Source organism: Symphalangus syndactylus, chromosome 17, assembly GCF_028878055.3.
Source record: "Symphalangus syndactylus isolate Jambi chromosome 17, NHGRI_mSymSyn1-v2.1_pri, whole genome shotgun sequence".
Taxonomy (NCBI): domain Eukaryota; kingdom Metazoa; phylum Chordata; class Mammalia; order Primates; family Hylobatidae; genus Symphalangus; species Symphalangus syndactylus.
In genome coordinates, this window is record NC_072439.2 from 23,054,864 (window position 1) to 23,081,319 (window position 26,456).

Sequence of the window (26,456 nt, forward strand, 5' to 3'; positions counted from 1 at the left end):
TGCACTCCAGCCTGGGTGACAGAGCAAGACTCCATCTCACAAAAAAAAAAAAAAAAAAAAAAAACACCTAGTAAGCCCTCCTGATTCATTTATGTTAATGCTTGCCTGGAGCTGCCACATGCAGCTGTGCAGGGTGCGCACTGCACAAGGATGCCACATCTGAGGGGGCTCCATTAATAACAGAGACATTGTAAATGTGTGTTAATTTCAATAATTAATGACAGGTGGCAATAAAGCATCTGGCTCTAATAAAACAACTTTTTTTTTTTTTTTTTTTTTTTTTTTTTTTTTTTTTTTTTCTGAAAAATGGAAGCAAATGGCCTGAATTTGCAGAATAAAAGCCACACAGGCTGTGGAGTGGCTGTGGGCCTGGCCTCATAGATATTTAGGTTTGCGCCCTTTTTTTTTTTTTTTTTTTTGCATTTTTTTATTTTTTGTAGAAACAGGGTCTTGCTATGTTGCTCAGGCAGGCCTTGAACTCCTGGCCTCAAGTGATCCTCCCACCTCAGCCTTATAGGCGTGAGCCGCCGTGCCCAGCCTGGCCCCTGCCTTTAAGCAGCCTTGACTGTCACCCTTTAAGTGGCACCATTGGGATGAACAGAAGAGTCTTCAGATAAACCCTGCCACTTGCTTCTCCTCCCTCCCTTCACCTGTCCCCACCACCTCACTGCTTCTCGTGGCCTCAACTCCCTACTGTGCCTTCTGGCCTACAAGGGGCGGCTCACTCCTCACCCCTCTCCCCTCCATCTCTCCCTCTAGAACATAGATACCCTGGAACGAATAGCGGGGCTGGAACATGAGGACTTGGTGGAGGCCCACGGCACCTTCTACACATCACACTGCGTCAGCGCCAGCTGCCGGCATGAATACCCGCTAAGCTGGATGAAAGGTGAGTCTGGAGGGCATCCTGGGGACAGGCCTCCTCTCAGCACCAGGAGCAGTGTCTCCATGCAGTGGGCACCCATTCTGTCCTGGCAAGTCTTTGGTTTTTTGTTTTGTTTTGTTTGTTTGTTTGTTTTTGAGACAGAGTCTCACTCTGTCGCCCATGCAGGGAGTTCAGTGGGGTGATCATGGCTCACTGCAGCCCAACTGCCTGACTGATCTCCTGTCTTTGGCTGTTTTTAATAGATCATAGTAGGCCAGGAGCGGTGGCTCACACCTGTAATCCCAGCACTTTGGGAGGCCAAGGCAGGCGGATCACCTGTGGTCAGGAGTTTAAGACCAGCCTGGCTAACATGGTGAAACCCCGTTTCTACTAGATATAAAAAAAATAAATAAAATTTGCCTGGTGTGGTGGCATGCGCCTGTAATCCCAGCTACTCGGGAGGCTGAGGCAGGAGAATTGCTTGAACCTGGGAGGCAGAGGTTGCAGTGAGCTGAGTTTGCACCATTGCACTCCAGCTTGGGCAACAAGAGCAAAACTCTGTCTCAAAAAAAAAGAAACAAGAAGTCACTTATTCCACTCATGGAAAGCCATTTCTGACATTCTTTATGCTGATTTAACAAAGCCTCTGGTGTCCCTGTGAGATAAGGACAGCTGCAGCATTTGCAGAAGGGCCTCTGGAGTGTGGCTGTTCTGATAAAATGCCAGCTGAGTGCCCCTGGGCTGAGGATTCCTGAATAGCCCAACTGCAAGCAGCTGGGGGTAGTGTACAATTCACATTACCCCCATTATGTGTCATTGACAGCAGCGTCACAGGCAGCACCCACGGTATCATGCTGTCCATGCAGAAATATTTTAAAGAAAATTACCGACTACTGACATTGAAACAATGCTCTATAAATGTGTGCTGAATGAATGAATGGACAGTTGAGCAAATGACTTAGAATTCGGTGGATTGCAAGTGACAGAAATGCTTTCTGTTTTTTTTTTTTTGTTTTTTTTTTTTTGAGATGGAGTCTTGCTCTGTCACCCAGGCTGGAGTGCAGTGGCGCAATATCAGCTCACTGCAACCTCTGCCTCCCGGGTTCAAGCAATTCTCCCTGCCTCGGCCTCCCGAGTAGCTGGGATTACAGGCACGTGCTACAACCTCTGGCTAATTTTTATATTTTTAGTAGAGACGGGATTTCACCATGTTGGCCAGGCTGGTCTCAAACTCCTGACCTCAGATGATCCACCGGCCTCAGCCTCCCAAAGTGCTGGGATTACAGGCGTGAGCCACCACACCTGGCCAGAAATGCTTTCAAGCTTCCTAAATCAATAAGCAGTAAGGCCAGGCACAGTGGCTCATGCCTGTAATCCCAACACTTTCGGAGGTCGAGGTGGGTGGATCACTTGAGCCCAGGAGTTTGAGAACAGCCTGGGCAACATAGGGAGATCCCATCCCTACAAAAAATAAAATGTAGCCAGGTGTGATGGTGCATGCCTGTGAGCCCAGCTACTCGGGAGGCTAAGGCAGGAGGATCCCTTGAGCCTGGGAGGTCGGTGGTGCAGTAAGCCATGATCACACCACTGCACTCAACCATGATTGCACCACCACACTCCAGCCTGGGCAACAGAGCGAGACCCTGTCTCAAACAAACAAACAAACCAATAAGGCCGGGCGCAGTGGCTCACACCTGTAATTGCAGCACTTTGAGAGGCCAAGGTGGGCAGATTTGCTTGAGCCCAGGAGTTTGAGACCAGCCTGGGTAACATGGTGAAACCCTGTCTCTACAAAAAATACAAAATTTAGCCGGGCGTGCTGGCATGCACCTGTAATCCCAGCTACTCAGGAGGCTGAGGCAGGAGGATCACTTGAAGCTGGGAGGTTGAGGCTACAGTAAGCCATGATCGTGCCACTGCACTCCAGCCTGGGCAACAGAGTGAGACCTTATCTCAAAAAACAAAACAAAAAAAAAAAAACAAAGAAAAAAACGCAACAACAAGAAGAGAGGTCTTTTCTGAGCAGAGTGGACACCTCAGGAGACACCCGTTACACTCCAAGTGACGGAGGTGTGTTCATGTTAACAGTGGAAGAGGGGTGGGGGTGCTGCACCTCCAGACTCGGGCCCAGATCCTCTTACCGCTTTCTCTTTCTTCCCCTTCCCCACACCCAGAGAAGATCTTCTCTGAGGTGACGCCCAAGTGTGAGGACTGTCAGAGCCTGGTGAAGCCTGGTGAGCCTCGGGTCAGGGACCTGCCCAGGTGGATTTGGGTGGGGGTCCCCTCCTCCCCCTGACCCCTTCCCAAAGGCCACACCCCCACACATCTGGCCACCTCTGTCTCTCTGAACAGTGCCCCAGATCCATCCTGGGGAGAATGGGGTGTGTGCCCCTGGCCGGTCCCCGCTGCTCCCAACTCCCACCGCAGCCTCCGGGTCTGCCATTGCTCCCACCTGTCCTCTCTGCCTCCCCATGTCACTGTCTCTATCCGTCCATCTGTCTCCACCTCAGATATTGTCTTTTTTGGTGAGAGCCTCCCAGCGCGTTTCTTCTCCTGTATGCAGTCAGTAAGTGGCCTCCCGCCCTCCCCGAATCCCCAACCGCCGCCTCCACCTGTGCTGGGCCCCATGGGGGCAGCCTCGGCCCTGCCTCAGGAAAGGTCGCCTCCGCAGCTGTGGGGGGCGGCAGGGAGGTTTGCTGCTGGGGGGCGGGGGAGGGAGCGGTGGCGCAGCCTGGGCAGGGGCTCCCAAGCTCACGCCCCTCTCCGCAGGACTTCCTGAAGGTGGACCTCCTCCTGGTCATGGGCACCTCCTTGCAGGTGCAGCCCTTTGCCTCCCTCATCAGCAAGTAGGTTGGGGGCTGTGGCTGGGAGGACGGCTGGGCACCCAGGGCCAGGACAGACCCTGACCCCTTAGGCTCCCCCTCCCCACAGGGCACCCCTCTCCACTCCTCGCCTGCTCATCAACAAGGAGAAAGCTGGCCAGGTAAGAGCCCTTCTTCATGCCCCCCTCCTTACAGGCTCCCCCTTCCTTCCTTCTCACCCTTTTCCTCAGAGGGTGGAACCCCAGCACTTTGCATTCCTCAGCTCAGAACCTGGGGCTCTAGAATCCAGAGGGGTCGGGTTCCAGGCCTCTGGGACATTCCCTGCCCTTTTGAGCAAGTGATGGAATTCCAACTCAAACCAGCTGAAGCCAGATAGGAAGGCCGGGCTTCCAGGGACTGAGGAGGTGGGAGGGGGTGCGGGGGTCAGGAGAGACAGTGCGGGGGGCGGGGGGCGGGTCCATGCTCCGGGTCTCTCAGGTCTCTTTTTCCCCGGGCAGCCTCACTCTAGGGCAGCTGCTCCCTCCTGGGTGTTCCCCTCAGGGGAAGTAGGCAGGGTCACCGGGCAAGCAGCGCACACTGTGGGCAGACACTGTCCCAAGCCTTAGCCTGCGTGAACTCACTGACGCCACAACCCCATCGCGGTTTCGTGATCACCCCTATTCTACAGATAAGGAAACTAAGACACAGAGAGGACAAGTCACTTGACCAAAGTCACAGAGCTGGCTGGGCCCAACAGCTCACGCCTGTAATCCCAGCAATTTGGAGGGCCAAGGCGGGTGGATCACCTGAGGTCAGGAGTTCGAGACCAGCCTGGCCAACATGGTGAAACCCCATCTCTACTAATAATACAAAATTAGCCAGGCATGGTGGCGGGCACTGGTAATCCAAGCTACTCGGGAGGCTGAGGCAGGAGAATCGCTTGAACCTGGGAGGTGGAGGTTGCAGTGAGCTGAGATCGCATCATTGCACTCCAGCCTGGGCAACAAGAGTGAAACTTTGTCTCAAAAAAAAACCAAGCAACAAAAAAAAAAACAAAGTCACAGAGCTAGGATACAAACCCAGGCCACCTGGCTCCAGGGTCTGTGCTCTTAGCTCTCCCTTCCCTGCCCCCTGCCCCTGCCCCACCCCCTCCCTGACAGTCGGACCCTTTCCTGGGGATGATTATGGGCCTTGGAGGAGGCATGGACTTTGACTCCAAGAAGGCCTACAGGTGAGGCCCCGCCTGGGGTTGGGGGCAGCCTGGAAGGGACAGGGTGAGGTGGGAGGGAGGGCACGAAGGCAGATGAGAGGAGCAGGCAGGGGCGAGCCCGCCTGGGAACTCTGATCTCCTGCTGCACCGCAGGGACGTGGCCTGGCTGGGTGACTGCGACCAGGGCTGCCTGGCCCTTGCTGAGCTCCTTGGATGGAAGGTGAGGAGCCAGGCAACCCTAGCCTGTCCTGAGCCCCATCCCTGGACCCTCTCCCTGCCCCATGGGTCCTCTGACCTCATGATGCACAGTGACCTTTGATTTCTGTGACCTTTGCTCCTGCAGAAGGAGCTGGAGGACCTTGTCCGGAGGGAGCACGCCAGCATAGATGCCCAGTCGGGGGCGGGGGCCCCCAACCCCAGCACTTCAGCTTCCCCCAAGAAGTCCCCGCCACCTGCCAAGGACGAGGCCAGGACAACAGAGAGGGAGAAACCCCAGTGACAGCTGCATCTCCCAGGCGGGATGCCGAGCTCCTCAGGGACAGCTGAGCCCCAACCAGGCCTGGCCCCCTCTTAACCAGCAGTTCTTGTCTGGGGAGCTCAGAACATCCCCCAATCTCTTACCACTGCCTCCCCAAAACTGGGGTCCCAGCAACCCTGCCCCCGCCAACCCCAGCAAATCTCTAACACCTCCTAGAGGCCAAGGCTTGAACAGGCATCTCTACCAGCCCCGCTATCTCTAACCACTCCTGGGCTAAGGAGTAACCTCCCTCATCTCTAACTGCCCCCACGGGGCCAGGGCTACCCCAGAACTTTTAACTCTTCCAGGACAGGGAGCTTCGGGCCCCCACTCTGTCTCCTGCCCCCAGGGGCCTGTGGCTAAGTAAACCACACCTAACCTACCCCGGTGTGGGTGTGGGCCTCTGAATATAACCCACACCCAGCAGAGGGGGAGTCGAGCCGGGAGGGCTCCCGAGTCTCTGCCTTCAGCTCCCAAAGTGGGTGGTGGCCCCCTTCACGTGGGACCCACTTCCCATGCTGGATGGGCAGAAGACATTGCTTACTGGAGACAAATTAAAAACAAAAACAACTAACAATCTGGTCTGGCCTCCTGTTTTCTTTCTGTGGGCACCCAGGGAAATCTCTGAAGGGAGGGGGTTAGATCTTGGGCCACTAAGGGACCAGAAAGTCTCCGGGATCTAGAGTGAGGGGTAACAAGAGGGTCCTCATGGGGGCCCCTCGTGGCTCTGACCCCTGGACTTCCAGCCTGCCAGTGTCCCTTCCTCTAAGCCCTGTCATTGAAGGCCTGAGGCCCCAGAAAGAGGGAGGAAAGTTGACTTCAGATACCCCAGCCCCGCCTCTTCCCCCTGCCTGCTCAGCTTCCTCTCTCTACTTCCTGCTACTGCAGGCCTCTCCTCCGAGAACAGGTAGGGCCCCCGGGGACCGAGCATCTGGCATCTTCAGCCCCTGCTGCCTCCCTTTGGTATGAGGCAGCTGCCCTGACCCACCCCTGCCATGCACTGCCCACAGCCTCCTCCTCTGCCACGGTACCCAAGCAGGCATCTGCTTCCCTCTCCCCTACCCTCCCCTCCCTTCCTTTCTGCTCTTGCCTGGGCAGGGCACCTGCGCCTCCCTCCCCACCTCCCTCCTTCCTAATAACACCCTGGGCTTCTGGTCAATGGCCTAATGTATTTGTTTAGCTGCCTATTATCCATATGCTACACCTGCCCCAAACAAGAATGGAAGGCCCTGAGGGGAGGAGCCTGTCCTGTTCATCACCCTCTCTCCAGGACAGAGGCACCTAATTCCAGCCTGTATTCAGTAAATACTGGATGGATGGATGGAAGGAAGGGAGGGAGGGAGGAGGAAGGAAGGAAGGAAGGAAGGAAGGAAGGAAGGAAGGAAGGAAAGGGAAGGAAGGAAAGGGAAGGAAGGGAGGGAGGATGGATCCTCCCCAGACCAGGTCTCCTGCTCCTGGGACTGCTGCTGGGAGAAGTGCCACCCTAAGTGATAACCTACATAGGACTCTGTACCTGGTTAGGAGCTGGGGCCTGATGGGTGGATGGAGAGAGAGAGGAACAGATGTGTGATAACGCAAGATGAGTAAAACGTTCACGGTAGAATCTCGGTAGTGGGCATATGGATGTTTCCTGTACAATTCTTTCAGCTTTTCTCTATGTCTGAAATTTTTCATAATAAAATGCTGGGGGAAGAGATTCAGTGGCCCCTCCATGGTGTGGGAAGGGAGGAAGAGGGGATGATATATGGGCTGCCTACTGTGGGCCAAGAACTTCTCCAGGCACTGACTGGGTTTTGCCAAGGGCTGGCCCACATTGACACAGCTGCCATGGCTGTTAAAAATCTTAAAATGTTTCCTACCACTTAGTAAAGAGCTATTGTTTTGAGTCCTCTCCCCACACCGCAAGACACACTGGCCTCTCTCCTGGGATCCCCAGATTCCCCACCATCCGGTACTAAAGATTTAACCCCTGCCGTACTAAAGATTTAACCCCTGCCGGCCGGGTTGGCCGGGTGTGGTGGCTCATGCCTGTAATCTCAGCACTTTGGGAGGCTGAGGCAGGGGGATCACTTGAGGTCGGGAGTTTGAGACCAGCCTGGGTAACATGGCAAAACCTTGTCTCTACTAAAAAATACAAAAATTACCTAGGCGTGGTGGTGCATGCCTGTAATCCCAACTACTCGGGAGGCTGACGCACAAGAATCGCTTGAACCCAGGAGGCGGAGGTTGCAGTGAGCTGAGATCGTGCCACTGCACTCCACTCTGGGCAATACAGTGAGACTCTGTCTCAAAAATAAAATAAAGAATTAACCCCTGCCACGGCAAGCGACCTCTGGGGTCCATTCTGATTGGTCAGGGTCTCTGCCATATTGACTGTAAATATCTTGAACATGACCCGAGGGCTGGAGCAGCCTTGAGTCTTACCTTTCTCCCTGCCAGAGGCCAGCTCATGACTCACTGGCTTCCTGCAACATGAGGATGGCCCAGACAGAGGACAAGGCACCTGAAGTCCCCACAGAGGGGGTGAGGTGAGGCTACTAGGGCTGAGGCTATGCCCTCCTTCCCCTACATCCAGAAACCCTTTCCATCCAATACCTCCCTCACTACAGAATCCTGAATCACATCTCTGAGCCTCTGCCCTGGGCCTGCCCCATGCTGTACCTTTGACCTCACCTCAATGTCCCACTGCCCACCTCTGACCCCTGACTCCCTGGACACTGTCCATCCCAGGCTGGTCCCACCACAGGTGAACAAAGCAGACAGGACCCCTCTAGGGGTCCTCAGCACCCTAGAGCCACTTATTCGCCTGCAGAGGACATGGGGGGTGTGGCATGTGCCAGAGCTGGATACCCAGGATGCGGAGGCCCTTGTGGGGCTGTGGCCACTAGGGGTGAGTACTCACAGCTGGGGGCCCATCCTGACCCCCATGACACCCTAGATTAGGACTCTGCTGGTTACTAGCGACAAACACGACACAAATTGGGCAAACCAAAAAGGCTATTTGTTGCTGGGTGCAATGGCTCATGCCTGCAGTCCTATCTACTCAGGAGGCTGAGGTGGGAGGATCATTTGAGCTCAGGAGGTCAAGGCTGCAGTGAGCTGAGATCACGCCACTGCACTCAAGCCTGGGTGATGGAGCAAGACCCTGTCTAAAAAAAAAAAAAAAAAAATGTAATTTCAAGAAGGTCTGGATCCTGAACTTCAGAACACTTATAAATTCCTCTTCATCCCAAGAGGCTTTGCTTTCAACCGTGGGGAATTTTGGATATTTGGGACTGAATATAACAAACACCTGTCCTACAGCGGCTTAAACAAATAGGCATTTATCTTCCTAACATAACCAAAAAGGCGGCTGCTGGCTTTAGATCAGCAGCACAGTGACATCAAGGCCAGCATAGCTATAATTCTCTTGGACTTCCTTCACAGCTGCCCGGGGGCTGCCCCAGGCCCAAGCACCTGTATGCATTCCAGGCAGGAAGAACGGAGGCACCACTTGCATCTGTTTATTTTACAGGAAAAATAAAGGTTTTCTTTTCTTTTCTTTTAATTTTGAGAGTTTCACTCTTGTTGCCCAGGCCAGAGTGCAATGGCATGATCTCGGCACACTGCAACTTCCGCCTCCCAGGTTCAGGCGATTCTCCTGCCTCAGCCTCCTGAGTAGCTGGGATTACAGGTATCTGCCACAACGCCCGGCTAATGTTTTTTTTTGAGATGGAGTCTTGCTCAGTTGGCCAGGCTGGAGTGCAGTGGCACGCTCTTGGCTCACTGCAAGCTCCACCACCCGGGTTCACGCCATTCTCTTGCCGCAGCCTCCCGAGTAGCTGGGACTACAGGTGCCCGCCACCACGCCTGGCTAATTTTTTGTGTTTTTAGTAGAGACAGGGTTTCAGCATGTTAGCCAGGATGGTCTCAATCTCCTGACCTTGTGATCCGCCCGCCTCAGCCTCCCAAAGTGCTGGGATTACAGGCGTGAGCCACCGCACCCGGCATAATTTTTTGTATTTTTAGTAGTGATAGGGTTTCACCATGTTGACTAGGCTGGTCTCGAACTCCTGATGTCAGGTGATCCACCCACCTCGGCCTCCCAAAGTGCTGGGATTACAGGTGTGAGCCACCGTCCCCGGCCAAAATAAAGGTTTTCACAACTGATTCAGAAAATATAGATGGCTGGCCGGGTGTGGTGACTCACGCCTGTAATCCCAGCACTTTGGGAGGCTGAGGTAGGAAGATCAATCGCTTAAGCCTAGGAGTTCAAGACCAGCCTGGGCAACAGAGCAAGGCCCTGTTTCTTTAAAAAAAAAAAAAAGAAAAGAAAAGAAAGAAAGAAAGAAAAAAAAGATGGGGCCCAGGTAGCAATATTTTTAATTTTTTAATTTTTTATTTTTATTATTATTTTTTGAGATGGAGTCTCCCTCTGTCACCCAGGCTGGAGTGCAGTGGCACGATATTGGCTCACTGCAACCTCTGCCTCCCGGGTTCAAGCGATTCTCCTGCCTCAGCCTCCCGAGTAGTTGGGATTATAGGGGCCCGCCATTACACCCGGCTAATTTTTGTATTTTTAGTAAAGACTGGGATTTACCACGTTGGCCAGGGTGGTCTCGAACTCCTGACCTCAGGTGATCCACCCGCCTCGGCCTCCCAAAGTGCTGGGATTGGCCGGGCGCGGTGGCTCACGCTTGTAGTCCCAGCACTTTGGGAGGCCGAGGCAGGCGGATCACGAGGTCAGGAGATCGAGACCACAGTGAAACCCCGTCTCTACTAAAAATACAAAAAAATTAGCCGGGCGTGGTGGCGGGCGCCTGTAGTCCCAGCTACTCGGAGAGGCTGAGGAAGGAGAATGGCGTGAACCCGGGAGGCGGAGCTTGCAGTGAGCCGAGATTGTGCCACTGCACTCCAGCCTGGGTGACAGAGCGAGACTCCGTCTCAAAAAAAAAAAAAAAAAAAAAAAAAAAAAAAAAAAAAAAAGTGCTGGGATTACAGGCGTGAGCCACCGTGCCTGGCCGTAGCAGTATTTTTAACAGCTCTCTTGGGACGTATACAGCCAGAGCTAAGAACCACCACCTATATCAATCATGATCCATGTATCAATCACACTCATGGCTGAGTATATTAATGCCGTGAACAAGGAATTCTGCAAAGAATGTGGAATAGATCTGGAGAGGACAGCAAACGGGGGCTACCACAGTTTCCTCCTCAGGAGGGTATCGTCCTTCCCAGCTCAGAGCTGTATGCCACCAGTTCAGCAACACCAGTGTAACAAATGAAGTCTTTCCAAAAGAGCTCCAGCACGCAGTGGCTCACGCCTATTATCCCAGCACTATGAGAGGCCGAGAAGAGCGGATCACTTGAGGTCAGGAGTTCAAGACTAGCCTGGCCAACGTGGTGAAACTCTGCCCCTGCTAAAAATACAAAAACTTAGCCGGGCGTGGTGGCAGTCGCCCGTAATCCCAGCTACTTGGGAGCCTGAGGCAGGAGAATCGCTTGAACCCGGGAGGCGGAGGTTGCAGTGGGCAGAGATTGTGCCACTGCACTCCAGCCTGGGCGACAGGGGGAAACTCCGTCTCAAAAAAAAAAAGAAAAAAAAAAATCCTGTGGAAGATGTCCATTGGCTGAGCTTGAGTCACATGTCCGTTCCCTGAACCAAACAGTGGGCCGAGAACACCCTCATCCTATTGGCTAGATCAGGTCCTGGGCCCACCCCCAGGGCTTGGGGGAAGTCAGCCCAACACACATGGACTGCCAGTAGGGAGAGGGTTTCCCTAAAGGAAATTTGGGATGTGGATCCCAAAATAAGGGAAATGGATGCTCGTCAGGCAAAAGTAACAGACATCTGCGCACACCTGTGTCACGCTGGCCTTTGTCTCTATCCCCCAGAGTTTCTTGGTCACAGGACGTGACCCCAGCCAGGTACTGGTGTTGAGGACAGGACCTTTACCAGGAGAAGTCAACACATACCAGATCCAGAAGATTCCCAGAGGTAAGGCACCTCCCCTGAGTTTCCAGCCCACAGTCAATTGATCACTAAGAACTGTCAGCTGGACCGGCGCGGTGGCTCACGCCTGTAATCCTAGCACTTTGGTAGGTCGAAGCGGGTAGATCGCTTGAGGCCAGGATTTCGAGACCAGCCTGGCCAACATGGCAAAACCCCGTCTCTACAAAAAACACAAAAATTAGCCGGGCTTGGTGACGCGCGACTGTAATCCCAGCTACTTGGCAGGCCGAGGCACGAGAATAGCTTGAACCCAGGAGGCGGAGGTTGCAGTGAGCCAAGATCACACCACTGCCCTCCAGCCTTGGCAACAGAGGGAAACCCTGCCAAAACAAAACAAAACAAAACAAAACAAAACAAAAACACCTGTCAGCTTTGCTTCCAAAATATCTGATGAATATTTCCAATCCTGTTTCCCTTTCCTTCCCGCAATCATTCTGAGCCCAAGATATTTTTCAATATCAATCAGATGTTATACGCCCCTGCCCCAAATCCTGGAAAGAACATGCAACATCCTTAGATGCAAAATGCAAACTCCTTGTCATGATCTATAAGGTGCTGTGTGATGTAGTTCCTGCCTTTCTCTCTATCTGTTGCCCCTCATTCACTCTGCCCCAGACACACTGTTTCCCTCTGTGTGTCTTTAGCATGCTAAGTGTGTTCCAGCTTCAGGACCTCTGCTTGGGTTCGTCCTGTATGAATGCTTTTCCTGGAGGGGCTGGTTTAGTCTCCATCCTCCAGGCCTCTGCAGAAATATAACCTTTCTTGACCATCATAGTTAAAAGATGGCACCTTGGCCACTTTCTTTTTCTTTTTTCTTTTTTTTTAGACAGAGTCTCACTCTGTCGCTCAGGCTGGAGTGCAGTGGCCCAATCTCGACTCTGCCACCTCTACCTCCCAGGTTCAAGCAATTCTCATGCCTCAGCCTCCCAAGTAGCTGGGATTACAGGTGCACACCACCACACACGACTAACTTTTTGGTTTATTTTTATTTTTATTTATTTATTTTTTTATCATAATTTAAGTTCTGGGATACATGTCCAGGATGTGCAGGTTTGTTACATAGGTATACAGGTGCCATGGTGGTTTGCTGCACCCATCAACCCATCATCTACATTAGGTATTTCTTCTAATGCTATCCCTCCCCTAGGCCCCCACCTCCCAATTTTTTGTATTTTTAGTAGAGATGGGTTTTGCCATGTTGGCCAGGCTGGCTTGAACTCCTGACCTCAAGTGATCCACCCACCTCAGCCTCCCAAAGTGATGGGATTACAGGCGTTAAGTCACCATGCCTGGCCTCTTGGTCACTTTCAATCACTCTATTTCCTTCGTAGCACTCAATAAGATATCCACTTTGTTCACTCATTTTTAAAATTTTTATTTATTTATTTATTTATTTATTTATTTATTTATTGAGATAGTCTCACTTTTGTTGCCCAGGCTGGAGTGCAATGGCTCAATCTCAGCTCACTTCAACCTCCATTTCCCGAGTTCAAGTGATTCTCCTGCCTCAGGCTCCCAAGTATCTGGGATTACAGGTGCCCACCATCATGCCTAGCTAATTTTTGTATTTTTAGTAGAGATGGGGTTTCGCCATGTTGGCCAGGCTGGTCTCGAACTCCTGACCTCAGGTGATCCGCCCACCTCGGCTTCCCAAAGTGCTGGAATTACAGGCGTAAGCCACGGTACCCTGACTGTTTACTCATTTATATTCTGCCTTTTCCCCCTCCACCCCCCACTAAAAGGTAAGCTACCGGAAGGCAGTGAACTTGTCTGCCTTTTGATAACTGTATCTCCAGTGCCTAGAAATGACTAAGGGCTCAGTAAATGTTTGTCTAATGAATGAATCCTTGTTGGTGGCATAAGTGGTACACAAGACTAAAGATGGAGACTCCAAGGAGTGGGAACTTCCCTGTTCTGAAGGTCCCTGGGGGGATTCTGAAGGAATGGGGGAGCAAGAGCATCCCAAGGGACAGAAGACTGCCACCACTCAAGTTTACTTTCTCCTTCTTCCTCCCCCCACCACAGGTGTGTCCCTGGAATCCTCCAACCTCTGCATGCCAGACCTGCCCCATCTCCTTGCCTTTCTATCAGCCAGCAGGTACAGGTCACCCATCTGAGGCACTAAGTGGGACCATTCCCTAAGACACCCCACTGAAACTGCGGCTCCCACCTCTTTATTCTCAGGGATGTTCTGCCCAGAACCCTGCTCTTGCCCCCTCCCACTCTAGGGCCCAGAGATGAACACACAGGTGAGGCATGGTTCTCTAAAGAGGGCACAGCCAACCTGCCAATTTCCTTGCTCCAAGGGTATGAATGGGGCTTTGGGGCCCAGACTACTGGGTTGGAGGGGAATATAGAACTGGAGAGTAGAGAGAGCTGGGGGCCTGGACTTCGTAGTCCCAGAGGGAGGAGGGGATGGGGGCCTGTATTCCTAGGTCCTAACAGAGGAGGGGATTGGAGGAGAAAGGAACTGGGAGTCGAGGACTCCTGGGCCTAAGTGAGAAGAGGACTGGGGGCCTGGACTCCTGGGTCTGACTGAGGAGGGGCCAGGAGCTAAGCCTCAGCACCTCCAGCAATGAAGCTTGGAAGTAAGTCTCCTGGTGCCTTGAGGGGACCAGGGTTGGTCTCTTGGATACCAAGGACACGTTCTCACTTCTGCTGGCCCCAGATCCTCTGCAGATCGGCAGGGTCCAACAGGACACCCCAGGGAAGGTGCTTTCCATTGTGAACCAGCTCTACCTGGAGACCCACAGAGGCTGGGGGAGGGAGCAGACCCCTCAAGAAACAGAGCCAGAGGCTGCGCAGAGACATGATCCAGGTTAGCTGGGAGGGGCCCTGGGCCTCTGAGGGAGGAGGGAGCTGCTGCCCCTGTTCTAGGGGACCGAACGCCCTCCTCACTTCCAGCCCCCAGGAACCCTGCGCCTCACGGGGTCTCCTGGGTGAAAGGCCCGCTCAGCCCGGAAGTGGCCCATCCTGGGCCGGCTCTCACCAGCCTCCTGGAAGAGGAGGAGGAAGATCTTGAAGGAAAGGAGGAAGGAAGGGAGGACGACCCTGAAGAGGAAGGCCCTGAGGACGTGCTCACCATTCACGTCCAGTCTCTGGTCAGGGCCCGGAGCAGCTACGTGGCCAGGCAGTACCGAAGCCTTCGGGTGCGCATCGCCTCAGATTCTGGGGGTCCCCACGGGTCTGGGGACCCGGCCACGGAGCTGCTTCAGGATGTGCGGCACCTCCTTACTGACCTCCAGGATCACCTGGCAAAGGACTCCTACATCAGGGCTGTCTTTGGAAGCAGGGGTCCTGGGGTCCCCAAGAAGGGCGAGGATCCAGGTAATGGGAGGACGGGAAGGGAGCCCCCACGGGTTCAAGTGTGCAACTTCGTCCTCTCCATCGGCGCGCACACGTTTCCTTCTGCACCCACACGCCCTTCCTACATATCCCACGCGTTCTATCGCCCACGTGTGCGTGCAAGTTCACACCCAGGCTCACTCTTCCACACATGTTCACACCCATGTCTACACTCACGGGGGACCAGAGCTAGGCAGGAGTGGCTGTGGGCCAGGGTGGGTTGTTGGAGCGCGTGGGTAGGCGTGGGACAACTTGGCGGTCCTGTGCTCACCCGTCCCCCACCCCCCGCAGGCCCCGCGCTGGAGACGGCGGTGTGCCAGGCGGTGCTGGCGCCCCTGAAGCCGGCCCTATGGACACGACTCCGCACACTCCGAGCACCTGAGCTGCGGCGGCTGCGGCGGCGACAAACAGCCCTGCGGGCGGGGGCGGGGCCTCCGGGGGCACAGGGGCCGGTACCGGAGGGGCAGAGCCCCGCCCCCGCCTTGCGGAGCCGCATCCACGAGCGCCTTACGCACCTCCACGCTGCCTGCGCCCCGCGCCGCAAGGTGGCGCTCCTCTTGGAGGTGTGCAGAGATGTCTATGCGGGCCTGGCTCAGGGCGAGAACCAAGGTAAGGGAGGGGTCAACGTCTAGCGTGGTGGGGAGAGCCTTGAGGGTTGGGGGAGCCAGGCAGGAGGCGGGAGGCGAGTATGCAGGTGCACGTCGAGGGAGAGGGTAGCACTGGTGGGAGGAGTCTATGCGGTCCTGGGGATTCTGGTAGGAGGCGCTGTCATGCCCGACAAGGCGGAGGGGCAGCCAGCCCTCGCGGTCCTGGGGATCGGATGGAAGGTGTCTACGCGCCCCCATCCATCTGAGGACCTTTCCTCGGGTTTTCCCAGAACCCCTGGGGGCCGACGCCTTCCTGCCTGCGCTGACCGAGGAACTCATCTGGAGCCCGGACATTGGGGAGACGCAGCTGGACGTGGAGTTTCTTATGGAGCTCTTAGATCCAGATGAGCTGCGGGGAGAGGGTGAGCCCCCAACTCCAGAATGCTGGAACCCAGCGATCCAGTACCTCCGGGATCCCAAACAGCCTCGCCCTGCAGCAGGAGGGACGGCGGGCAAACTGCAGGGGGATTTGGGGCGACCAGGGAAGCCGAGAGGGCGGAGCTGACCTCCCTTTCTGTCCCCAGCTGGATACTACCTGACCACGTGGTTTGGGGCGCTGCACCACATTGCCCACTACCAGCCCGAAACTGACCGCGCTCCCCGGGGGCTCAGCTCCGAGGCCCGCGCCTCCCTGCACCAGTGGCACCGCAGGCGGACGCTGCACAGAAAGGATCATCCCCGAGCCCAGGTGACTGCCCATCTTGCTGCAGGTAGAAGGGAGGGTGAGACCTGGTGCCCTTCTGACCCAGCTCCCACCTCTCCCCACAGGCCAACCTGCCCTTTAAGGAGCCATGGGCAGAAGAGACTGTGCCAGGGACCAGTGACAGCTAGGGGTTTCACACCCCTCCGCACACCCCTCCGTTCATGCCTGTAATCCCAACATTTTGGGAGGCCAAGGTGGGAGGATTGCTTGAGCCCAGGAGTTTGAGACCAGCCTGGGCAAAACAGTGGGACCCCCAACTCTACCAAAAATAATAAACAAAAATTAGCCGGGCGTGGTGGCATACTCCTGTGGTACCAGCTACTCAGGAGGCTTTGCAGTTTTAGACAGGGGTATCAGAGAAAGCCTCACTGAGGTGACATCTGCAGAGAGGCCTGAAGGAGGGGAGGGGAGGGGAGGAGCAGAGTGGATATTAGGAAGAGCATTCCGGGAAGCAGGATGAGCCAGTGCAAAGGCCCAGAGGTAGGCTGTTCCCTTTTCCTGGGACCCCTCCCTCCTCCTTGCTGCTCCTAAACCACATGGGTCAGGAGTCTGGACTGACCCAGGTACGTCTGGCATCTTGCTTGAGGAAAAGGGGGTTTTGTTTTGTTTTGAAAGAAGGTCTCTGTCTGTTGCCCAGGCTGGAGTGTAGTGGCATGATCTCAGCTCACTGCAGCCTTAACCTCCTGGCTCAAGCAATCTCCCTGCCTCTGCCTACCAGGTAGCTGAGACTACAGGCACCTACCACCATGCCTGTCTAATTTTTAAAATTTTTTATAAAGATGAGGTCTCTCTTCGTTGCCCAGGCTGGTCTGAAACTCCTAACCTCAAGCAATCCTCCCACCTCGGCCTCCCAAAGTGCTGAGATTATAGGCGTGAGCCACCGTGCCCAGTTGTGATCATTTTTCCCAAAGAATGTTATCACTTGCTAACAAACCATATATTTATTTATTTCATTGTTCATAGTAACTACAATTTAAAAAACTAAAAAGAAACAAGCGAGGCCGGGTGCGGTCACTCACGCCTGTAATCCCAGCACTTTGGGAGGCCGAGGTGGGCAGATCACCTGAGGTCGGGAGTTCAAGACCAGCCTGACAAACACGGAGAAACCCGTCTCTACTAAAAATACAAACTTAGCCGGGCGTGGTGGCGCATGCCTATAATCCCAGCTACTCCGGAGGCTAAGGCAGGAGAATCGCTTGAACCTGGGAGGTGGAGATTGTGGTGAGCCGAGATCCCGCCATTGCACTCCAGCCTGGGCAACAAGAGTGAAACACCATCTCAAAAAAAAAAAATAAGAAAAAGTAAAAAGAAACAAGTGAAGTTAACGTTAATAATAATATATTTGATTTAACACAATGTATCCCAAATATTATCACTTCAACATGTATCCATATTAAAAAGTTACTGAGATATTTAAAATTTTGTATGTTTGTGTGTGCGCATGCTAAAGCTTTGAAATTTACTCTGCATTTTACACTTAATCACATCACAGTTCGGACTAGTCACATTTCAAGTATGCACTAGCTACATGAGGTTTCTAGCTACCATTTTGGACAGCACAGCCTTAGAATGTCAGCTTGAGGAGGTTGGGGATCTCTTTTGTTTATAGCTGCATCTTCCTGAGTGCCTAGACCAGTGCCTGGTACACAGTTCAATAAATATTTGCTGGATGGGCCAGGGGTGGTGGCTCACGCCTATAATCCCTGCACTTTGGGAGACCAAGGCAGGCGGATCACAAGGTCAGGAGATGGAGACCATCCTGGCTAACATAGTGAAACCCCGTCTCTACTAAAAATACAAAAAAATTAGCCGGGTGTGGTGGTGGGCGCCTGTAGTCCTAGCTACTCGGGAGGCTGAGGCAGGAGAATGGCATGAACCTAGGAGGTGGAGCTTGCAGTGAGCAGAGATTGCACTGGGCCACAGAGTGAGACTCCATCTCAAAAACAACAACAACAACAACAAAACAACAACAAACTTGCTGGATGAATCAATGAACAAGGTTTCTATAGTAGGCTGGAAAACAGATCCCCAAAAGATACCTGTTGATACCTGCTTTTTGGTTTTTGGTTTTTGTTTTTGTTTTAGAGACCGAGTCTTGCTCTGTCGCCCACCACCATGCCCAGCTAATTTTTTGTATTTTTTTTTTTTTTTTTTGAGACGGAGTCTTTCTCTGTCCCCCAGGCTGGAGTGCAGTGGCGCGATCTCGGCTCACTGCAACCTCCACCTCCTGGGTTCACGCCATTCTCCTGCCTCAGCCTCCCGAGTAGCTGGGAATACAGGCGCCCGCCAACACGCCTGGCTAATTTTTTGTGTTTTTAGTAGAGACGGGGTTTCACCGTGTTAGCCAGGATGGTCTCGATCTCCTGACCTCGTGATCCGCCCGCCTCAGCCTCCCAAAGTGCTGGGATTACAGGCTTGAGCCACCTCGCTCGGCTAATTTTTTGTATTTTTAGTAGAGACGGAGTTTCATCGCGGTGGCCAGGCTAATTTCGAACTCCTGACCTCAGGTGATCCACCCGCCTCGGCCTCCCATAGTGCAAGGATTGCAGGTGTGAGCTGCCGTGCCTGGCCTTGTCAATGAATTTTATAGGCTTAGGTTATATGTATGTATGTCTTTTTAACATTGTTTCAGTCATCTGATATATGCTCCAAAGTCTAGTATCTCCAATTGTTTCCCCAAAATAGCTGTTGTGTTTTTTCCCAATCTAAAATCTAATCCAAAAAAATAAATAAGTAAAAAATAAAATCCAGTCTAATCCAGGCTGTCTGCCTGTGTGTGGTGGCTCTCGCCTATCATCTCAGCACTTTGAGAGGCTATAGCGGGAGCATCTCTTGAACCCAGGAGTTCAAGACCAGCCTGGGTAAAATGGCAAGACCTTGTTTCTACAAAAATAAAAAAAATTAGCCGGGCATGGTGGTGAGCACCTGTGGTCCCAACTACTCAAGGGGTGGAGACAGAAGGATCTCTTGGGCCTAAGAGGTGGAGGTTGAGGCTGCAATGAGCTGTGTTCATGCCACTACACTCCAGACTGGGTGACAGAGCAAGACCCTGTCTCAAAAAAATAGAATAAAATACAATAAAATGATACAAAATTCAAGCTGAGCACAGTGGCACATGCCTGGCCTGACGTTTGAGATATCTATATCTATACGTATAGATATATCTAGATATCTATATCTGTATACGTATCTGTATACATATAGATATATCTATATGTAGATAGATTTATATATCATTTACAAAAATAAATAATTTATATATAAATTAAAATATTTAATTTATAATCATAATTATATTTCTAAAATAATAATATAAATATTATAAAACAATATCACACAATAATTTATATGTATGTAACTTTTTTCGATTTGTAAATAAACTGGACAGCCTCCAAACCACAATAGGTTCAGAGAGGCTCCTGACATTGGCTTTTTTTTTTCTTTTTTTTTTTTGAGTCGGAGTCTTGCTCTGTCTCCCAGGCTGGAGTGCAGTGGCGCAGTCTCGGCTCACTGCAAACTCCGCCTCCCGGGTTCACGCCATTCTCCTGCCTCAGCCTCTCCGAGTAGCTGGGACTACAGGCGCCCGCCACCACGCCCGGCTAATTTTTTGTATTTTTAGTAGAGACGGGGTTTCACTGTGGTCTCGATCTCCTGACCTCGTGATCCACCCGCCTCGGCCTCCCAAAGTGCTGGGATTACAAGCGCGAGCCACCGCGCCCGGCCTTGGCTTTTTTTTTTCTTACCTCGCATGTGTAGCAGCTGGATTGACCCTGGCTGTTTGAAGAGCCCTGGCCAGTTGTCCTGTGGACAGTCCCAGTTTCTGGCCTTGTCTGCTGCTTCCTCATGATTAAAATCTGTTCTTGCAGCTGTGGGGAAGAATACTGCGCAGGGACGCTGTGTCCTTCTCGGTACCTGAATCCCATCAGGGGCCGTGATTGGTAATGCTAACTTTGACCATTGAGCTAAGGAGATAGGCTAGTTGGCTGGGGCTGCCATCAAAAAGACCACCGACGGCCGGGTGTGGTGGCTCACGTTTGTAATCCCAACACTTTGGGAGGCCGAGGTGGGCGGGTCACGAGGTCAGGAGTTCGAGACCAGCCTGGCCAACATGGTGAAACCCCGTCTCTACTAAAAATACAAAAAAAAAAAAAAAAAAATTAGCCGGGCATGGTGACGCGCCTGTAATCCCAGCTACTTGGGAGGCTGAGGCATGGTGACGCGCGCCCATAATCCCAGCTACTCAGGAGGCTGGGGCAGGAGAATCGCTTGAACCTGGGAGGTGGAGGTTGCAGTAAGCTGAGATTATGCCACTGCACTCCAGTCTGGGTGACAGAGCGAGACTCTGTCTCAAAAAAGAAAAAAAAAAGAAAGCTCACAGACTGCGTGGCTTAAACAACAGAAATTTATTTCCTCACAGTGAAACTGCATTTGCAAAATTATGACTGAGACAGTGAAAGAGATCTAACATAATTGACTCCATCTTGCTTCTAATCTCCAAGCTGTCCTTGTTCATTCCTAGATATAGGCTGAACTAACTTTGAGAGAAACAGTTTATAGTTTAAACAAAGTTTAAAACAGCCCTTTCCCAAAGCAGATCTCCCTCTCTTTTTTTTTTTTTTTTTTTTGTGAGACAGAGTCTGGCTGTGTCGCCCAAGCTGGAGTACAGTGGCGCAATCTCGGCTCACTGCAACCTCCGCCTCCTGGGTTCAAGCAATTCTCCTGCCTCAGCCTCCTGAGTATCTGGGACTACAGGTATGTGCGACCACGCCTGGCTAATTTTTGTATTTTTAGTAGAGACAAGGTTTCACCATGTTGGCCAGGATGGTCTTGATCTCTTGACCTTGTGATCAGCCCGCCTCGGCCTCCCAAAGTGCTGGGATTACAGGCGTGAGCCACTGCGCCCAACAGCAGACCTCCTTCTCGTCTGGGAACTAGATTGCCTTTGTAGGACTAACATTAGTCGTAAGAAAATTATGGTTTAGGAGTCATGCAGCTGGAGGCTACAAGATTCTGACCCTCCCTAAACTGCTCCTAAGATCTGCTTGGAATATTTTGCAGACCCTGCACTTGATGGATCAGTGGGCACCACCAGATCAGTAAACTGGCTCTTCTGATCTTGTGGCCCCCTATACAGGAACTGACTCAGCTCAAGAAGACAGCTTCGACTCCCTATGATTTCATTCCTGAGCTATCAGCACTCCTGGCTCACTAGCTTCCCCCCACTCACCGAGTTGTTAAAAGCTCTGATCCTAGAATGCTCAGGGAGACTGATTTGAGTAATAATACAACTCCGGTCTCCCACACAGGCTCTAGCTTCTCTGCATGAATTACTCTTTTTTTGAGACAGAGTCTCACTGTGTTGCCCAGGCTGGAGTGTAGTGGCGTGATCTCGGCTCATTGCATCACTGCAAGCTCCGCCTCCCGGGTTCATGCCATTCTCCTGCCTCAGCCTCCCAAGTAGCTGGGACTACAGGCGCCTGCCGCCACGCCCAGCTAATTTTTTGTATTTTTAGTAGAGATGGGGTTTCACTGTGTTAGCCAGAATGGTCTCGATCTCCTGACCTCATGATCCGCCCACCTCGGCCTCCCAAAGTGCTGGGATTACAGGCATCAGCCACCGCACCCAGCGAATTACTCTTTCTCTATTGCAATTCCCCTGTTTTGATGTATGGGCTCTGTCTAGGCAGCAGGAAACGTGAACTCCTTGGGCAGTTACAATAGTTCCGGTTGGAGGTGTCAGCACAGTAGACTTCCTTCTGAGGCCTCTCTCCTTGACTTGCAGATGGCCATCTTCTCTTCTTGTTTTTTGTTTTATTTTTTGTTGTTGTTTGTCGGTTTGTTTTTGAGACAGGGTCTCACTCTGTCGCCTAGGCTGGAGTGCAGTGGTGTGATCTAGGCTCACTGCAATCTCCACCTCCCACGATCCTCCCGCCTCAGCTTAGTAGTACTAGGACTACAGGTGCACACCACCACCATGCCCGGCTAATTTTCTGTATGTTTTGTAGAAATGGGGTTTCATCATATTGCCCAGGCTGGTTTTGAACTCCCTACCTCAAGTGATCCACCCACCTCGGCCTCCCAAAGTGCTGGGATTATAGGCGTCAGCCTTTGAATTCTTGCATCATCTGTGGGTGTCACCTTGAGACCTGGTGACCAACCTGTTCCCCAACACCTTTCAACCAATGCTTTTAGCACTTCTCTGTTGTTGCTGAATCATTGGATTTATTTGTACTATTAGAGTCTATGTGTGCCAACTGACACTGGTTTTCCACTTCCTGGAGTGAAATGACATTTCCTGTTTAAATAAATGTGTTGAATTAAAAACAAAAGAGTGGGTTGATTTAAAGAAAATTCTTAAGCAGTGAAGTGGGCAGGTGATGCATGAATGTTTGGCAAAAAAAAAAAAAAAAAAAATGGGACGTGAAACTCAAATGGCAGCTGTTTGGGGTATCGCTGGTTGAGGGCTTAGGGTCAAACTCAAGCTCCTGTTTGCTGTGGAGCTCTGGGCTTCATGCTAGAAGTCTCCCCTTGGGCTCTCACTCACATCATGGAAAAATAATTTTTAATAAAGGAAGTGGGCCGGGCATAGAAGCTCATGTCTGTAATCCCAGCACTTTGGAAGGTCAACGTGGAATGATTGCTTGAGCCCAGGAGGTCAAAGCTGCAGAGCTGTGATCACACCACTGCACTCTAGCCTGGGCAACAGAGCAAGACCCCACCTCAAGAAAGAAGAAAAAAAGGAAAAGGGAGGAAGTGAACAAAGAAAATGGTCATACAAAGCACACAGGGTTTTTTTGTTTTTGAAAAAAAAGTTCTAGTCCACGAAAAAAGATTCAAAGAGAAAAGTCATAAAGCCCTTTTAAATATATATATATATATAACTTGGGGCCGGGCGTGGTGGCTCACAAGGTCAGGAGTTCGAAACCAGCCTGGCCAACATGGTGAAACCCCGTCTCCACTAAAAATACAAAAATTAGCTGGGCGTGGTGGTGCGCACCTGTAATCCCAGCTACTGGGGAGGCTGAGGCAGGAGAATGGCTTCATTGAACCCAGGAGGCAGAGGTTGCAGTGAGCCGATATCGTGTCACTGCACTCCAGCCTGGATGACAAGCAAGACTCAGTCTCAAAAAAAAACGTGGATATCAGCTTTTGATTAAGCTGACTTCTAACTATAAAGCTCTTTAAAATACTCTTAAATTTCTTTTTTTTTTTTTTTTTTTTTTTTGAGACAGAGTCTCGCTCTGTCGCCCAGGCTGGAGTGCAGTGGCGCAATCTCGGCTCACTGCAAGCTCCGCCTCCCAGGTTCACGCCATTCTCCTGCCTCAGCCTCCCAAGTAGCTGGGACTACAGGCGCCTGACACTACGTCTGGCTAATTTTTCTGTATTTTTAGTAGAGACGGGGTTTCACCTGTTAGCCAGGATGGTCTCGATCTCCTGACCTCGTGATCCGCCCACCTCGGCCTCCCAAAGTGCTGGGATTACAGGCGTGAGCCACCGCGCCCGGCTCTTAAATTTCTTATTACCAGATTTTATGTATTTATTTTATTTTTGAGATGGAGTCTCAGTCTGTTGCCCAGGCTGGAGTGCAGTGGTACAATCTCAGTTCACTGCAACCTTCGCCTCCTAGGTTCAAACAATTCTTTTGTCTCAACCTCCCAAGTAGCTGGGACTACAGGCAGACACCACCATGCCCGGCTAATTTTTGTATTTTTAGTAGAGACAGAGTTTCACCATATTGGTCAGGCTGGTCTCGAACTCCAGACCTCAGGTGATCCACCCGCCTCGGCCTCCCAAAGTGCTGGGACTACAGGCATGAGCCACAGCGCCCAGCCGTATTACCAGCTTTTAGCTGGGACAAACAGCTGGTATTCCTGGCTTTTGAACTTCTTCACCATAGGTACTCTCCCAAGTGAAACCTGTAAGCCTTAACCAAGGTTATGACTTAACCAAGGATGCAGGGCATCTACAGCCGTCCTCCCAAGATCTAGAACCACTCCAAAGACAGCTCAAAGACAGGGAAGTTCTGCTAACTGCAAATGGAGTACAGCTCACATTTCTCTCTGGCCATATTCTCTAGGGTCTCAGCTCCACAGAGTTGACTGTTTACACACAAAGGCCCAAAAGCCCTGAATGTCCTCACAGCTGGAAGATAGGAAATGAAAAGTTGTCCGCGGAAGCAAAAAGAATCAATAGCGAGACCGGGCGTGGTGGCTCACGCCTGTAATCCCAGCACTTTGGGAGGCCGAGGCGGGTGGCTCTCTTGAGGTCAGGAGTTCGAGACCAGCGTGGCCAACATGGTGAAACCCCATCTCTACTAAAAATACAAAAATTAGCTGAGCGTGGTGGCAGACGCCTGTAATCCCAGCTACTTGGGAGGTTGAAGCAGGAGGATCGCTCGAACCCGGGGGAAGGAGGTTGCGGTGAGCCGAGATTGTATCATTGCACTCCAGCCTGGGCGACAAGAGCTAAACTCCGTCCCCCAAAAATAAAAATTTAATTTAATTTAAAAAACATGGGTGAACCTTGAAAACATGCTAAGAGAATCAGACACAAAAGGCTACATACTATATTTTTCCATTTATATGATGTGGGCAAAAGATTACCTAGGTGCCGAGGCAAGAGACTGAAGGCACAAACTGTTTCAGTATAATAAAGAAAATAGAATAAGAATAGTCATGATACAAATTAGATATAGAGATGATCACGGACAATTATCAATCATGATTATAAACATTATTAATCATTAGCTTTTAATATTACTCTTTGTTGCATTACTAATATAACCTAGGAATAACCGGCGGGTATAGGGCCAGGTGCTGAAGGGACATTGTGAGAAGTGACCTAGAAGGCAAGAGGTGAGCCCTCTGTCACGCCCACATAAGGGCCATTTGAGGGCTCCTTGGTCAAGCGGTAATGCCAGTGTCTGGGAAGACGCCCATTACTTAGCAGACCACGAGAGGGAGTCTCCTTTCCTTGGAGGAGTCAGGGAACACTCTGCTCCACCAGCTTCTTGTGGGAGGCTGGATATTATCCAGGCCTGCCCGCAGTCATCTGGAGGCCTAAACCCCTCCCTGTGGTGCTGTGCTTCAATGGTCACGCTCCTTGTCCACTTTCATGCTCCTCCGGCACTCCTGGATCCTCTTTGAAGTTCGTAGTAGATAGCGGTAGAAGAAATAGTGAAAATCTTAAAGTCTTTGATCTTTCTTATAAGTGCATGGAAGAAAACGCTGACCTATGCTGCCTTCTCTCTCTGCTTCAGCTACCTAAAATGGAAGGGCCCCCCTGTCCTATGATCACGTGACTTGCTTCACCTTGTCAATCACTTAGAGGATTCACCCTCCTTACCCTGCCCTCTTTGTCTTGTATGCAATAAATATCAGTGCACCCAGCCATTCGGGGCCACTACCGGTCTCCACGTCTTGATGGTAGTGGTCCCCTGGGCCCAGCTGTTTTCTCTTTATCTCTTTGTCTTGTGTCTTCATTTATTACAATCTCTCATCTCCGCACACGGGATGAACAACTGCTAAGTCCCGTAGGGCTGGACCCTACAATATGAAATGTCCAGACTAGACAAATCCATAGAGACAGAAAGTAAATTGGTGGCTGCCAGGGGCTGAGGGGAGTGACTGCTAAAGGGTGTGGAGGCCGGGCGCGGTGGCTCACGCCTGTAATCCTAGCACTTTTGGAGGCTGAGGTGGGCAGATTGCCTTAGCTCAGGAATTCGAGACCAGCCTGGGCAACGTGGCAAAACCCCGTCTCTACTAAAAATTCAAAACATTAGCAGGGTGTGGTGGTGGGCGTCTGTAATCCCAGCTACTCCAGAGGCTGAGGCAGGAGAATCGCTTGAACCAGGAGGTGGAGGTTGCAGTGAGGCGAGATCACGCCATTACACTCCAGCCTTGGCGACAGAGCAAGACTCTGTCTCGAAAAACAAAAAAAGGGTATGGAGTTCCTTTTGAGGGTAATATTCCAGAATCAGACAGTGATGATGGTTGCATGACTATGTGAGCATACTAAAAACCACTCAACACTCAATCATACATACACACAAACATACACACACACAAAAAAAACCTCCTCCTCCCAGGTTCAAGTGACTCTGGTGCCTCAGCCTCCAGAGTGGCTGGGACTACAGGCGTGCCCCTGGCTAATTTTTGTATTTTTAGTAGAGATGTGGTTTCGCCATGTTGACCAGGCTGGTCTCAAACTCCTGACCTCAAGTGATTTGCCCACCTCAGCCTCCCACATAGCTGGGATTACAGATGTGAGCCACCAGCCCAGCCAATCATACACTTTAAAAGAGTTAATATTTGACTGGGTGCAATGGCTCACACCTGTAATCCCAGCACTTTGGGAGGCTGAGGCGGGCGGATCAC

General features: G+C 51.7%; 2 protein-coding genes across 14 annotated transcripts in view; both read left to right on the forward strand.

Moving 5' to 3' along the window:
- Positions 1–5,970, forward strand: part of SIRT2 (sirtuin 2) — a 28,764-nt gene extending 22,794 nt beyond the window's left edge. For all 5 annotated transcript variants that reach the window (XM_055250553.2, XM_055250557.2, XM_055250554.2 and 2 more), the window contains 8 exons: positions 760–889; positions 3,040–3,099; positions 3,376–3,431; positions 3,635–3,711; positions 3,797–3,848; positions 4,827–4,897; positions 5,030–5,096; positions 5,220–5,970. In XM_055250553.2, the coding sequence (XP_055106528.2) occupies positions 760–889; positions 3,040–3,099; positions 3,376–3,431; positions 3,635–3,711; positions 3,797–3,848; positions 4,827–4,897; positions 5,030–5,096; positions 5,220–5,375 (669 nt within the window). In that variant the 3' untranslated portion in view covers positions 5,376–5,970. The remainder of the gene's footprint in view (positions 1–759; positions 890–3,039; positions 3,100–3,375; positions 3,432–3,634; positions 3,712–3,796; positions 3,849–4,826; positions 4,898–5,029; positions 5,097–5,219) is intronic.
- Positions 5,971–6,196: 226 nt separating this feature from the next.
- RINL (Ras and Rab interactor like) lies at positions 6,197–25,540 on the forward strand. Of its 9 annotated transcripts, XM_063621178.1 has the most exons (14): positions 6,335–6,356; positions 7,833–7,921; positions 8,124–8,283; positions 11,268–11,370; positions 13,411–13,483; positions 13,570–13,634; positions 14,054–14,203; positions 14,290–14,534; positions 14,631–14,712; positions 15,022–15,339; positions 15,608–15,739; positions 15,902–16,065; positions 20,715–20,832; positions 25,340–25,540. In XM_063621178.1, exons 2-13 carry the CDS (start codon positions 7,866–7,868, stop codon positions 20,814–20,816), a joined length of 1,650 nt encoding a protein of 549 aa, XP_063477248.1. In that variant the 5' UTR covers positions 6,335–6,356; positions 7,833–7,865; the 3' UTR covers positions 20,817–20,832; positions 25,340–25,540. The 9 variants fall into 9 exon arrangements, with proteins under 9 accessions (XP_063477250.1, XP_055105787.1, XP_063477251.1 ...); XM_063621180.1 differs by lacking the exon at positions 6,335–6,356 and adding an exon at positions 6,197–6,300 and having other exon boundaries at positions 14,290–14,712; XM_063621175.1 differs by having other exon boundaries at positions 14,290–14,712.
- The last annotated feature ends 916 nt before the right edge of the window (positions 25,541–26,456 follow it).

Coding starts and splice junctions, on each gene's coding strand:
- RINL (XM_055249805.2), top strand. CDS start 6,560: ATGTATTTGTTTAGCTGCCTATTATCCATATGCTACACCTGCCCCAAA. Junction 7,922..8,123: donor GTCCCCACAGAGGGGGTGAG/GTGAGGCTACTA, acceptor TGTCCATCCCAG/GCTGGTCCCACCACAGGTGA. Junction 11,371..13,410: donor GATCCAGAAGATTCCCAGAG/GTAAGGCACCTC, acceptor CCCCCACCACAG/GTGTGTCCCTGGAATCCTCC.